General features: G+C 50.0%; 1 protein-coding gene across 2 annotated transcripts in view; it reads right to left on the bottom strand.

Annotated features, from left to right (window-relative positions):
• The window catches only part of PANK4 (pantothenate kinase 4 (inactive)), a 25,775-nt gene that overhangs the window by 3,984 nt on the left and 8,255 nt on the right, over positions 1 to 13,536 (bottom strand). For both annotated transcript variants that reach the window (XM_064172128.1, XM_064172129.1), the window contains 10 exons: positions 12,520 to 12,673; positions 11,295 to 11,476; positions 9,341 to 9,422; positions 8,168 to 8,268; positions 7,104 to 7,259; positions 6,472 to 6,584; positions 5,113 to 5,200; positions 2,668 to 2,819; positions 1,225 to 1,280; positions 239 to 288 (listed from right to left, as the gene is read on the bottom strand). In XM_064172128.1, the coding sequence (XP_064028198.1) occupies positions 239 to 288; positions 1,225 to 1,280; positions 2,668 to 2,819; positions 5,113 to 5,200; positions 6,472 to 6,584; positions 7,104 to 7,259; positions 8,168 to 8,268; positions 9,341 to 9,422; positions 11,295 to 11,476; positions 12,520 to 12,673 (1,134 nt within the window). The remainder of the gene's footprint in view (positions 1 to 238; positions 289 to 1,224; positions 1,281 to 2,667; positions 2,820 to 5,112; positions 5,201 to 6,471; positions 6,585 to 7,103; positions 7,260 to 8,167; positions 8,269 to 9,340; positions 9,423 to 11,294; positions 11,477 to 12,519; positions 12,674 to 13,536) is intronic.

The raw sequence follows: 13,536 nt of genomic DNA, 5'->3' as shown, positions 1-13,536 counted from the left end.
CAGAGGTGTTCCAGCCCCCTGATCACTTTAGTAGCCTCCTCTGGACCTGCTCCATCAGGTGAGCACTGAAACGTCAGACTAAGTCCTTCTGTTCCGTTCTGCTGCCGCGTCCCTGATCTGCGCTAGCAGGAATTACTTGGAGCTGGCTGCAAGGAGTTCTGTTAACTCTGTTAACCCCCCGAGGTTAATGAGGTGGTTTAATGATTCATGTGTTTAATTACCAGTGGTGCAGTCATACCTTCAGTCTCTCCAGCCACTGGCTGTAGGAATCTTCTAACCAGGGACGTTCTGCGGTACAGACAAAATCACATCAGCATTTCTTGGAGGCAAGCAGTGACTCTGTGCAGGGGGAAGGGCAGGAGGCCTCTCTTTATGTAAGCACTAAAGCATTTCACCTCGGGGTTATTGTGTGTTAAATGCGTTGCTCCTGAGCACTTAGTTCTGGGAATAGCTCAGTTACAGCAGAACTGAACTGAACTGAACTATCCATAGCCAACAAGGGAGTCATGCAGGCTGCCTCTCCTGACCACTGGGGTGGGTGGAGTGGTGCCTCTCAGGCCACCACCTCCTCCACAGGGTCAGACCAGTAAGGAACACCAGCACAGGCAGGATAGTCACAGAATCCCAGACTGCCAGGTGGGAAGGAAGCTCCATGCCTTCTAGGTGACAGGAGTTGAAGTGAACTGGCCCAGCAGCCTGTCCAGCTGAGGCTTAAAACTGTCCAAGGTAGGTGGGTCCACTGCTTCCCTTGGGAGGTGATTCCAATGTCTGACTGTGCTTATGGGGAAATGTTTTCTCCTGGAGTCCAACAGGAATGCCCCCAGCAGTAACCTGTCCCCATCACCCCTGCCTTTGCCATGGGACTCTTTGTATAAAGGGAGTCTCCATCCTACTGGTGGCCACCTTTGATGTACTGGTCCACAGCAAAAAGGTCTCCCCTAAGCCTTCTCAGGGCTGAACAAAGGTAGCCCTCAGCCTTTCCCCTCGTGCAGGGCTTCCTGAATGTTTCTGCACCTTGGGGCAGCCAAGACTCCTGCTGGAGGAGAGGCCTTCAGCTGGCAGGCCCTTTAGAAGGCAAACAGGCACCTTCCACTGGAGCTCTGCAGCCTGTCCTTCAGACAGCCCTAGCGAGCACTGCTGCTCTCCTGCCACACCAGACACATTCACACTCCCCTCCACTCTCCCAACAGCCAGCTCCAACCCCCACCACAGATCAACCTGTACCTTGGAGTTTTGACTTGGCTTCTTCAAATCCAAACTGTGGCTCAGATTCCAGCACACTGTATCAGAAGAGAAATGAAAGGTGCAGAGCTAAGCAACTTCATCTCACAGGTAATGCAAACACTTCTTTAGCAGGTTCACTGCACTGGCTGTGGATGGGGAGTGTGGCTTGGAGCAGTGACTGAGAAACAGACACTTTGTGCTTATGCTGAAAGCAACAGGCTCAGATGGGCATCAAATCAGAGCTCTTAATGCCAAAAGGAGAAAAAAAGCTTCAGCACTATACAAATGTTTGAAGGGACCAAACTACAGCATTATGAAGACACCTTTAGGCTGCAAGACCACACAGTTGTGGTCTAACATATCTGCATGGTACAAGAGTGCTTTGCAAAGTCTAATCTCAATAGTGGTCTACAAGAGGAAAGGCAACAAAAAGCAGGAGTTAAACCAAGCAGACACAGGGCTTACAAGCTCCTGCTGTTGGCTGTGTGTGCAGCAAAGCAGTCTCAAACACGTGGGAGGTGCTGAGGGTTTATGTAAGGAGATGGCTGCATCTCAGCTGCCAGGTCAAATATGACCCCATGTGGGCAGTGCTTGCCAGGCAAGGCTCCTGAAACGCCTCACAGCGAGCAGAATTTTAGCTCAGTCTGGATCTCAACTGCTTCCTTAAGGAGACTGAGAGCTGCACCAACATGACTGGCAAGCAGACTGACTGCTCTGACTGGTGCCAGCTCAAGGTTGTGGGCAAACATCAGAAGTAACACAATGCTCAGGTAGCCTTCAGCCACCTTGCTGTTAATGGGCTTGTCTTGATTTAGTCAGAAGGAAACCTCCTCCAAACTGCAGTAAGGGAAGGAGATGCTGATTGTCAGCAGCAGCCCTCTCCTCAGCCCTTGGCTCTCTATCATCAGCCTCAGAAAAATGAGAGTTCCAGGATTGAAAGCTCAGAACTGCATCAAAACTGTTGGCATTAACAGCCTTAAATAACCACACAGCTGCTGACAGGGTGTAAGGGCAAAAGCTCTCCACGTGGCACTAGAAATGGGAGATGATCAGAAATAGGATTTGGTCATCAAAAGAAGCTACCTGACCTAACTTAGAGCCTGCTGCACCTGTGACACCAGGAGTGCAGAAAATCAGTGCACTTTCTAGGCACACAGTGCAACAGCCCCCTCCAAAACAGTGCTAATAACAGTGCCACAAGCAAAGCAGCCAGGCTGGGCCACTAAATGCTCTACCACTCCCTTCCAGCAGTCCCAGTGAGTGGAAGGGTGGCAGTGGCAGCTTTGCCAGAGCAAGGCTCACAGATCAATGAATGCTGTTTGATGATGAAGGCCAAGTGCAGACTGCAGGCAAAGTGAGATCAGTGCCCCCGGGTTTCAAAAAGAACAGTTGGATGTTCTCTCTCTTCAAACAAAAGGTGCGTGGGAGATACTCAACACCTACTCTGAGACTGCTTTTGCTCCCCAGTCAAAGACATTCCCTGCCAGAAGTCCTTTCACCAGAGCAAACTGCCTCTCCTCCCAGCCCAGCGAATCCAAGGACTCGATCACGCTCTGGAAGCATTTTAAGGCGATGCCATTTTCCTTCTGCTTTACCTGGAAGAGAGACAGCAAGTGTTGGATTTACACCCCCAGATCTCTTACCCAGCATTGGCTGCCTCAGTCCCAAGACCATGTTCAAGCATTCTCCTCCAGGTTCATGGCCTCTAATGGACCCACAAGTTACTGCTATCAACATGCTTAGTGCCCACAAGAAAAACCTGTCCTGGGATTCTAGCGGAAAGCTTCAGCAGCCGTGGGGTGTGAGCTGTGGGCCAGGAGTGAGGCAGAGGTGCAGCAGAGCTTGAGGAGATTGGGGAATGGAGGGCAGGTACACAACAAGTATTTTAGCAGCAATAGGATCCATCAAATCCAGGGATTAGGCAGAAATTGTTGACAGTAAGGGTGCGGAGACACTGGCACAGGTTGCCCAGGGAGGCTGTGGATCACAGAATGGACACCTCCAGGGAGGCTCTGGATCACAGAATGTGATTGAAGAATGTGGGCTGTGATCCACAGCCTCCCTGGAGGTGTTCAAGGCCAGGCTGGATGAGGCCTTAAGCAACCTGGGGCTAGTGGGAGGTGTCCCTGCTCATGGCAGGGGGTTGGAAGTGGGTGATCTTTAAGGTCCCTTCCAACCCATTCTATGAACCTATGAACTGCGACGAGAAGGGAACCTCAGCAGCTCTACACAAACTGGAGGTTCACTTTTTATATGAAGAGTTTCATCATCCCAGGTGCTTAGAAGCTCTTGAATTGCATCCTCTGCTTCCATCTCCAGTGGGATCAGTGTTCCACTGCTCAACAGCTTAAACTGAGAGGTGAGACTGGCTACCACCTGTACATCAACAGCTTCTCTTGGCACTTGTCTGAGTTACCAGTGTGCCACCTGCCAGCACAGCTAGGTTTGACAGAAATACAAGTCAGAAAAGGCTCCAAGCAGACCCTGTGCTGTTATCTACCTGTCCACGCTGCTAAATGGTGAGGATCAGACCTACAGAGAGTCATTCTGAGTGACCCTGACTGCACACATCCTCATCACAGCAGCTTGCAGAACAGAACACAAATAGGAAACAGCTGCACAACAGCCACAAATATTCCTCAAAGCTGGCAGTGCTGCAGCTGCAAACACTCCAGCCCAGCTCTGCTGAGTGTCTCACAAGTCATCAAGACTCCTTCTACAGTACAGCAGTGACTGGATCCAGAGACAAGCAGCACAGCCTGGTTTAAGGACAGGCTGGCTCAGCAAGAAGGGAGTGTGTGAAGGGCTGGATTTATTTTCAGGCCTTTTTTGGACATGCTGAAGAGGGTGAGGATGATTCTTTGTTAATGAACACCCCTCCTTCTCTTCATCCTCTTTCCTTTTTTGGATAGGGGGGAGGGAAAGAAAAGAAATCACACTTGCAAGTAGTTAAAGGAACACAGAAACTTAGTTTCTGCATGGAGCTGCTGAGATGATCAAGTTCTAAAGATAGCAATGCCAGCTGTCTTTTACAGCTGCCTGCAATTCATTTATTGGGAAGTACTTACATGGCTACAGGCAGCTTTGCACTTGGGAATGGTTTCCACACATCAGAGGTAGGAGAAGGAGGAGGGAAAAAGACCTTGAAGTCTGCCAGAGTACAACAGTAGCCTCAGTATAAAGGGAAATGAAGTGATGGCCTCAAACTGAAATCCTGAGGTCACTCATGATGTATTCCCAGCCAGAAGTGCTGGGCTCCTCAGGCAGCTTCCTCAGCTCCTTCAGTTGCAGGCAACCAGCAACAGAACAAGGGGACACAGCCTCAAGCTGTGCCAGGGGAGGTCTAGGCTGGATGTTAGGAGGAAGTATTTGGCAGAGAGAGTGATTGGCATTGGAATGGGCTGCCCAGGGAGGTGAGTGGCTGTGCCTGGAGGTGTTGAAGCCAAGCCTGGCTGGGGCACTTAAGTGTCATGGTCTGGTTGATTGGCCAGGGCTGGGTGCTAGGTTGGACTGAATAAGTTTGAGGTCTCTTCCAACCTGATTGATTCTATGATTCTATAGACTGAAGGAAGCCTCTGAGGGAGCACACTGCAGCTGGTGACAGACAGCACACACACAGCAGGGACAGGACTGACACCATCAAGCTGCTTACCAGAAGCACCAGACAACTGAAGCTGATAGAAGCATCATCCTCACCATTAGAGGTCAAAAGCTTTACATCCCATCACCCACTGCTGGCTCTTCTCAGTGACAACCACCAGCAGGTTAGAACTGCTGCAAGGCAGCCAGCTCCTCAGCTCTCCCCTGGAAGCCATTACTGAGACAAAGAGCACAGAGAAGTGTCTGGAAGCTACCTGCTGTCCAGCCTGCAAGGTAAGAACAACTTACCTTTGAGTAGGGGTCTGGGAAATTGAACTCATTCAAGCAGTGCTCCCTGGTGTCCAGAAGGCTTCTGACTGTCAGGGTACCATAGGCACTTCAAAAACAAAAAAGAAGGAGGGAGAAAAATCAGCTACTTCAATCAGAAAAAAGCCATTTTCTCCTCTGCTTCCTCCACAAGCCACAGGACATCACAGGGGCACTGAGGTCTTTCCATGCCACATGTGCTAGGCACTGCCTCCAAGTGCTAACTCCACAGTTCATCTAACTACACAGAGGGGAAGTGTCCAGAGCAAAGCTAAATTAACTTTTAATTAACATGCAACAACTTCTAATTGTTGCATGTTAATTCTAACCAAATTGGAAGAGAGCTCCAAGCTCATCCAGCCCAACCTAACACCCAGCCCTGGCCAAGCAACCAGACCATGGCACTAAGTGCCCCAGCCAGGCTTGGCTTCAACACCTCCAGGCACACAGACTCCACCACCTCCCTGGGCAGCCCATTCCAATGCCAATCACTCTCTCTGACAACAACTTCCTAACAACATCCAGCCTAGACCTTCCCTGGCACAACTTAAGACTCTGTCCCCTTCTTCTGTTGCTGCTTGCCTGGCAGCAGAGCCCAACCCCACCTGGCTACAGCCTCCCTGCAGGCAGCTGCAGACAGCAATGAGCTCTGCCCTGAGCCTCCTCTGCTGCAGGCTGCACACCCCCAGCTCCCTCAGCCTCTCCTCACAGGGCTGTGCTCCAGGCCCCTCCCCAGCCTTGCTGCCCTTCTCTCAACACCTTCCAGCACCTCAACATCTCTCTTGAATGGAGGAGCCCAGAACTGGACACAGCACTCAAGGTGTGGCCTGAGCAGTGCTGAGCACAGGGGCAGAAGAACCTCCCTTGTGCTGCTGCCCACACTGCTCCTGAGCCAGCCCAGGATGCCATTGGCTCTGCTGCCCACATGGGCACTGCTGCCTCATCTTCAGCTCCTCTCTACCAGCACCCCCAGGTCCCTTTCTTCCTGGCTGCTCTCAGCCACACTGTCCCCAGTCTGTAGTGCTGCTTGGGGTTGTTGTGGCCAAAGTGCAGAACCTTGCACTTGGCCTTGTTAAATCTCATCCCATTGGCCTCTGCCCACCCATCCAGCCTGGTCCCTCTTCAGGGCTCTCCTACCCCCCCAACAGCTCCACAGCTGCTCCTAGCTTGGTGTCATCTGCAAACTTACTGATACTGGACTCAATTCCCTGGTCCAGATCATCAATAAAGTTACTGAACAGGACAGTCAGGTTTTAGTGAGCCAGCTTTTTAAGTTAGGTTTTAGTTAGCTCTGCTCAACAGAAGCAGCAAGTGATGCAAAAGGGAAATAGAGGCACTTACAATGGCTGCTGCCTGAGTGTCTGGAGCTTGTTCCAGTATTTCTGCCTGAACTTCTCAGCTCTCTCCTGTGCATCCACAGAGTCTGGCTGACTGGCTGCAGCACGCTTGGCCACCTGGTAGAGAAACAAGGCAGGGCTGAAGTCAATGAATTCTTCTTCCATCTAACAGAGATGAAGTTCAGTATGAAAACAACCCCTCCACCTGCTGTGCTGGGCAGCGCCCACACACTGTGGACATGAAGTAACTCAGTCCTGGTTAAATCATGCTCTCAAGGGCTGCTCCCACGAGCAAGAACAGTGCAAGTATCCTTGGTCCTTGCCTTTTTGGCCTTTGACTATAACTTCTCTGCTTGCCAGCTCTGGATAAAGAATGGGTAAGTGGCAGTTAAGAGAGAAGATGCTTTGAAAACACCTTTAAAAAGGTACAAACCCACCACAAAGCACCACAGGAGAAGAACACTTCTGCCTTAGCAGGTATCAAGGACTCCCTTAGGAGTTTCAGTTATCAAGGGGAAGAGGAAGTGCTCTTGCAGACCACAGATATATTTTCCAGGGGAACCATGCTGTTGCCCAGCAGATTTCTTTGCTAAAGATCTGTGTCATTCATGCACAGGGCTGCTTTGGGACATTTACCCCATCCAGTGCCTCCTCAAAGCAGGTGAGCCAGTATTTCCTGGCCAGAGCATCATCTGTGAGGTCAACAGTGTCTGGAATATAGGTTGATGGATCTTTGAGCAGGGGCAGGTTAACGAGTGGCCTTTCCAACCTGTCCATCTCAAGCATGTCAAACTGGGTGAAAAATGGAAGAGACTTAGTATTAGAGTCCAGGCAGAAACAGATTGGCAACAAATTCAACTAGTATAAGGGCTGCTGAGGGCCATCCACAGGTAGAGACAACTCTAGCAGGACAGGTGTGATCATAAACAACCCACTCCCCTGCATGGATGATTTCTCCTATAGATGAGGGCTGTAGAAAAATCACTCTAGGTCCTCTGTGCTATTCTTTTTCTTCCCCAGTACTGCCACATCTGCTGGGCCATCAGCTAAAGGCAGAGCTGAGCACAGACTGATTTCCAAAGGCATGTTGCTTTACAGCCTCCTTTTGCAACCCTGAGCTCCAAAACACTTCCTTAGGCCTTGTGAAAATACTGCTTGGGAGCAAATTTCCAAGGAGAATTTCTGTGAAGTGTAGTTACCAAGGCTGCAGCACCTCTGCTGTGAGGACAGGCTGAGAGAGCTGGGGGTGTGCAGCCTGGAGAAAAGAAGACGCTGGGGGGGGACCTTAGAGCTGCCTGCCAGTACCTGAAGGGATCCTACAGGAAGGCTGCAGAGAGACTTTTCATGAGGGTGTCTGGAGACAGGACAAAGGAGAATGGTTTGAAGCTGAGGGAGAGCAGGGTTAGACTGAAACTGAGAAAGAAATTCCTCAGTATGAGTGTGGTGAGACTCTGGAATGGGTTGCCCAGGGAGGCTGTGGCTGCCTCCTTCCTGGGAATACTCAAGGCCAGACTGGATGAGGCCAAGTTGAGAGGTGTCCCCCAAGTCTCTTTCTTCAGAGCTACTTTCATTACATCAAAGCATCACACAGGAGACAAGACAACCTCACACAGGTAAGCAGGAGTACCAGGGGCAGAAGAGTCATCTATTTTCAGGTCCCCATTACTAAGAGAAGGCCCTTAGAAAAGACAAGCACATACTGTACCACTCCTTGTTCTCTGCAGAGGGTACACGTCAGGTGATGTGCTCATCAGACCAGAACTGCCAGCATAGTTCTCTCCCCAGCTATACTGATTTGGATCTAGAAAAGAGAAAGACAGAGACACACATAATCTGAAAAGAAAACTGGAAATACTGCAGGCCAGAGTTAGCATCCCTGCAGAGAGGCTGCTCTGCTGCAAAAGCCATCTTCCCTCTGACCCCCAAAGGAAATGTTCTGACCGCTCAGTCAATCACCCAGCTCTAAAGAGCTTTGGCTGGGATGAGACAAGACAATGCAGCTCTAAAATGAGGCTTTGTTTGAACCCCTTTTCCTGTTATTAAGGACTCTAACCAGCATGCCTGATCCCAACTTCTTAGTCCTACAGCCAGACCCATTAGTACCAAAATACAATTACCAAACTCTCACGGTGCAGCACAGGTGCCACATGAACACCGAAGCCACTTCTAGGATCTGATCTGATTTTCACTTGAGCAAGTTTCATCAAGTTCAGATGCACAGCACATGCTACAGAAGCAACATCTTGAACTCCTCAGTAGCTGCTTCCTAGCTCCTATCTAGAAACTGGGGATGGAAAGAATTCCACATCTGTTCTTCTGAGGCGTGTTGGGTATTTACTGAAGCTAGGTACCAGGAAGAACCTCACTGCCTGCTGCACTGTAACTAGCAGACTGGCTGGCTTGCTGCAGTACAGCAACAGGAAAATACCAACCACAGCACCCTAAACCCAAGGAGTGCTGGACACAAGTGTCTCATCCCAAAGGAATGGCTGTGAGGCTTTTCACTCTCACACAAACACAGGTTTGAGATGCTGGTCTTCTGCAGTACATTCACTGAATTGTTAGGAGCTGGCTTCTTAAAGAGGGGAAAGTTCTCCCAGACCACATTTCCCCACTTTGATTTAGTTTGCAGCAACACAGGGAAGAGAAGAGCCAAATCCTGCTGGCTTTTCACAGGTGAGCAGGAAAACCAGTGAGAAATTCAGCTGTCCCTGCTAGAACACAGCAAACCAAAGCCCAGCATCTGTGTTTGTTAGTGCCAAATGGATTTCTTTAGGCAACAACTTACATGCAGCCTCTTAAAAGAGAAACTTGGACATTACACTGACATTTCAGAACACAGCATATACAGAACATAGCAGTGCTGTACTTACTGTCTTGTTCAGCTCCTTTTAAAAATGCCCCAATGGCTCCCAGGTAGCCTTCATGTCTCAGGAACAATGCCTGAACCTCTCCCTGCCACAATATGAAACATTGCAATTGGATGGTCCCTGGTGGCTAACAGTTAACTTCTTTGTCACTAGTTTCACACTTACAATTCAACAGAAGCAACTAGAAGGTGGTAACAGGCATTTGTGCTACATTCTAACACAGACACTCACTGCAAGGGTGCTCCTGGAACACAGCAGCAGGAGAACTGCTCACACACATCATTCCACACTCATGAAACAGCTGGGCAAGAAATACATGCAGAGGTGGTGTGGGTGGTGAGCCTGCACACCCCCAGAAGCAGAGGGAAGGCAGTGCCTTTCTAGGAAAGAGCACTGCATCATGCCATGAGTATTCAACTCCTCTTGCTTGGCCAGGATGGAAGGAGAAGTTCAGCTGACTTAGAATCATAGAATGAGTCAGGGTTGGAAGCGACCCCAAGGATCACCAAGTGTCATGGGCAGGGACACCTCACACTCGATCAGGCTGGCCACAGCCTCATCCAGCCTGGCCTTAAACACCTCCAGGGATGAGGCTTCCACCACCTCCCTGGGCAATCTATTCCAGGATCTCACCACCCTCATGCTGAAGAGCTTCTTCCTAACATCCTGTCTGAATCTGCCCATTTCCAGCTTTGTTCCATTCCCCCCAGTCCTCTCACTCCCTGACAGCCTAAAAAGTCCCTCTCCAGCTTTCTTGTAGGCCTCCTTAAGATAAGATACTGAAAGGTCGCAATAAGGTCACCTCAGAGCCTTCTCCTCTCCAGACTGAAGAGCCCCAACTCCCTCAGTCTCTCCTCATAGGAGAGGTGCTCCAGTCCTCTGACCACCCTCTTGTAGGCCACCAGTGTGCCACCACTGATTTGTAGATCATCAGTGTGCCCCTGTGCACCCAACACACTGCACGCTGCTCATTAGCTTTGCTGCATATCACTGCTGGTGAACAGTCAGCAACATCCAGACACTCAGGCCAGCATCCCCTCAGCTAGCTGAACTGTTGGCAGAAGACAGGGATGCTAGGGAGGGTGAGAGCAGCACTCTCCACACCCAGGTCAGGCTGGGGCAGACAGTGCCATCTCCAAAGGAATGCCAGCAGGGGCTGCAGGAGCAGCTACCCCTGAGGCGAGCTACAGGAAAAGGTCAGCTACGGCTCAGGGTGAGGCTGGATTTTTAGCTTTAATATTAAAGTGCTTCTTATGAGAAGCTAAAGCTGCCCCTTTAGCAGTAGTTTTCTTCCAACAAAGTTTTACAGAAAGGGGCTGGAATGGTGAAATAATGGGGGGAAATCAGCAGCAGACAGGAGTCTCTTGCCTGAAGCTCTGAGGTGAGGGAAAAAAACCTCATCTCCCTGTAACAACCTTGGAGTGAGATTTTGGACTTGACTCATTTTCTAGGGAAAACTCTTCAGTATTTTCCAGCTTCCAGACCTGCAAAGAACTACAGCTTGGCTGGGGTTTGGCTTTGTTGGCTTTTTCTAACAAATCCAAATCACACCACCTCCTCCCCTCCACCCCCCACTGCTCCAACTGCCAACTAGCTCAGCAGAGAACAATCCCACATCGCATCGCCTAGGGGGTGAGAAGAAATAGACGCAAGTCAGCAAGAGGAATTGAATAACAATGGTAGCTAGCTAAGAAATAGTGGAAATTCATTACTTGGCAGCTACAAGACAGACTGTCAATCAAAAAATAATAGAGGGAGGGAGGGAAGGAGAGAGAAAGAGAGGCCAGACAGAACTCCCAGGCATTTCACACTGATTTTACCCCTCCCACAACAGATCTTCACAGCCCTGCCTTACCTACCTACCCCACAGCCCTCTGTGCAGACTCATTTATTACACAACCTAAAGAGACAACTACAGCTGGAGCTTGGCTGCCAGGAGGAGCTCTGTTTGCATTACCTTGGAGAAGTAGTTGATGCTGTAGCTGATGGTGCGCATGGTGACAGGGTGACCCCGAATGAAGAACCCTCCAAAATAGATTTTATCTAAGTTGTGGAGTTTGGCATAGAGGCAGGCAAGCTGGCCAATGTCATTGCTGATCATGTGGAGTAAGCTCTTTGCCATATCTTCTTTGGAAAATTCTGAAAGGAAAGAAACAGGGAAAGCAAAATGAACACAGCTAAGAGAGCTCACAAGGATTGGATTCTTCTGCCAGCCTGGAGGAGAAAACACAAATGGCATTAAGCAGTCTCTTCATGTGTGAAGAAGAAATGTGTTCCCCCACCAAAAACCTCTTATAAGCAAAAGACTTCAGCAAGGAGTGTGGATTTGACTGGAGATATCATGACAAAGAGCAGCAACCCCCTGTGAAATATCATTTGAAAGGCAAAGAACTCCCTTTCTTCTCTCTAGGACCCACAGATACTTCCATCTTGGCCTCAGATGCACTGCAAACATTTTATTAGAGTACTGCAAATAAACTTGCAAAGGGTAGTAAATCACTGCCAGGAGTCCTTTCCTGGCCCAAGAAAGCCACATCTATTTCCCACAGGAATGAGCTGGGCAAACCAGGCAGCTATCTTTGTCATTTGTCTGGACTTATGCAATCCCAGGCTGAAAATCTGAATCCCTGTTTGAAATGCAGCAGCAGAGAGTATTTTTGATCAGTGAGATGTTGTGCAGGCAGAGCACATGTAGGCATCTCCCAAGGGCAGCAGTGGGTTCCCCTACACTGGTCAGCTTTAAGCCTCAGCTTGGCAGGGCGTTGGGCCCCAGCTCGTTTCAACTCCACTGTCACCTAGAGAGGCTGGAGCAGATGACCCTTGGGATCCCTTCCAACCTGGCATTCTGTGAAGATGATGAAAAGGACTGGTGTTTACAGCCCAGCTCTACTTGTTAGACCACTAGAAACCCCAGATGCCCAAGGGCCAGAGAAGATGATTGCATTTCCTTCTCCTCATTGGTTTCAGACAACTCCAAAGTACTGGAGTGGCTCAAGCCCTGTTCCAAGCCCCCTCTTTGCCCTGCACACACAACATAAGGAAATGGCTAAGGCAAGATACTTAATGCTGCCATGTTCCAAAGGTCCCAGGAAGGCAGCAGAAGCAGCAGGTCCATGCTGACAGGCAGCACAAAGCATTAACTGCACAGCAAAGCTCAGGCGGATCTCTCACACACCAAATACCTTTATCTGCTGTCGTGGACTTCCCGAAGCTGCTGGCTATCAGGTTGCCACTCAGCCCCAGGGTGTGGCAGGCACCTCCATACACATCTTTCACCAGCATGTCTACATTTGTGTGCTGTCCCTTTGAAGCCAGCTGCAGCAGCTCATCAAATTTCTGAGGAGGAGAAGCAGAGTTGTGTCAGCTCTCCTGCACCACCAGAGAATCCTGCCCAGGGGCCCTGAAGCATCTGCAGCATCTTCACTGACCAGACCCAGGGGTTTTGGCTTGTCATAGAATCAACCCTGCCAGCACAAGGCTGGATGAGGCCTTGAGCAACCTGGGCTAGTGGGTCCTGCCCACGGCAGGAGGGTTGGAACTGGGTGATCCCTTCCAAGCTAAACCACTCTATGAATCTGTGAACTAGTGAGGAGCCTGCTGCATCTCTTATCTTGGCATGAAGTCAGCAATAGCCTAGTACCTCAGAGCAAACAGATCTCTGGCTGCTTGAAGCACAAGAAAATAAAGAGATTGCAACCCAAAAGACTAAGCCTGCCTTGCACAAATGCATGAATGTCCTTGAATTAAACTTGCATGCCTTCTGCATTCTCTCAATGCTTCATTTACAATGCCTTCCCCTGCAAAAGCAGAGAGAATGCAGTGCAGGCACTGCCATGGTCTGAGTGCTCAGGGGTGATCTCATTGCTGTCTACAACTACCTGGAGGGAGGCTGTAGCCAGGTGGGGTTGGGCTCTTCTGCCAGGCAAGCAGCAACAGAAGAAGGGGGCACAGCCTCAAGTTGTGCCAAGGGAGGTTCAGGCTGGATGTTAGGAGGAAGTTGTTGCCAGAGAGAGTGATTGGCATTGGAATGGGCTGCCCAGGGAGGTGGTGGAGTGGCCATGCCTGGAGGTGTTGAATCCAAGCCTGGCTGGGACACTTAGTGCCATGGTCTGGTTGATTGGCCAGGGCTGGGTGCTAGGTTGGACTGGCTGAGCTTGGAGGTCTCTTCCAACCTGCTTGAGTCTATGATTCAAAAGCAT

This window comes from Pogoniulus pusillus, chromosome 36, assembly GCF_015220805.1.
Source record: "Pogoniulus pusillus isolate bPogPus1 chromosome 36, bPogPus1.pri, whole genome shotgun sequence".
Taxonomy (NCBI): domain Eukaryota; kingdom Metazoa; phylum Chordata; class Aves; order Piciformes; family Lybiidae; genus Pogoniulus; species Pogoniulus pusillus.
The sequence above is the reverse complement of the archived record's forward strand: the minus strand, read 5'-3'. Positions and strand labels throughout refer to the sequence as shown.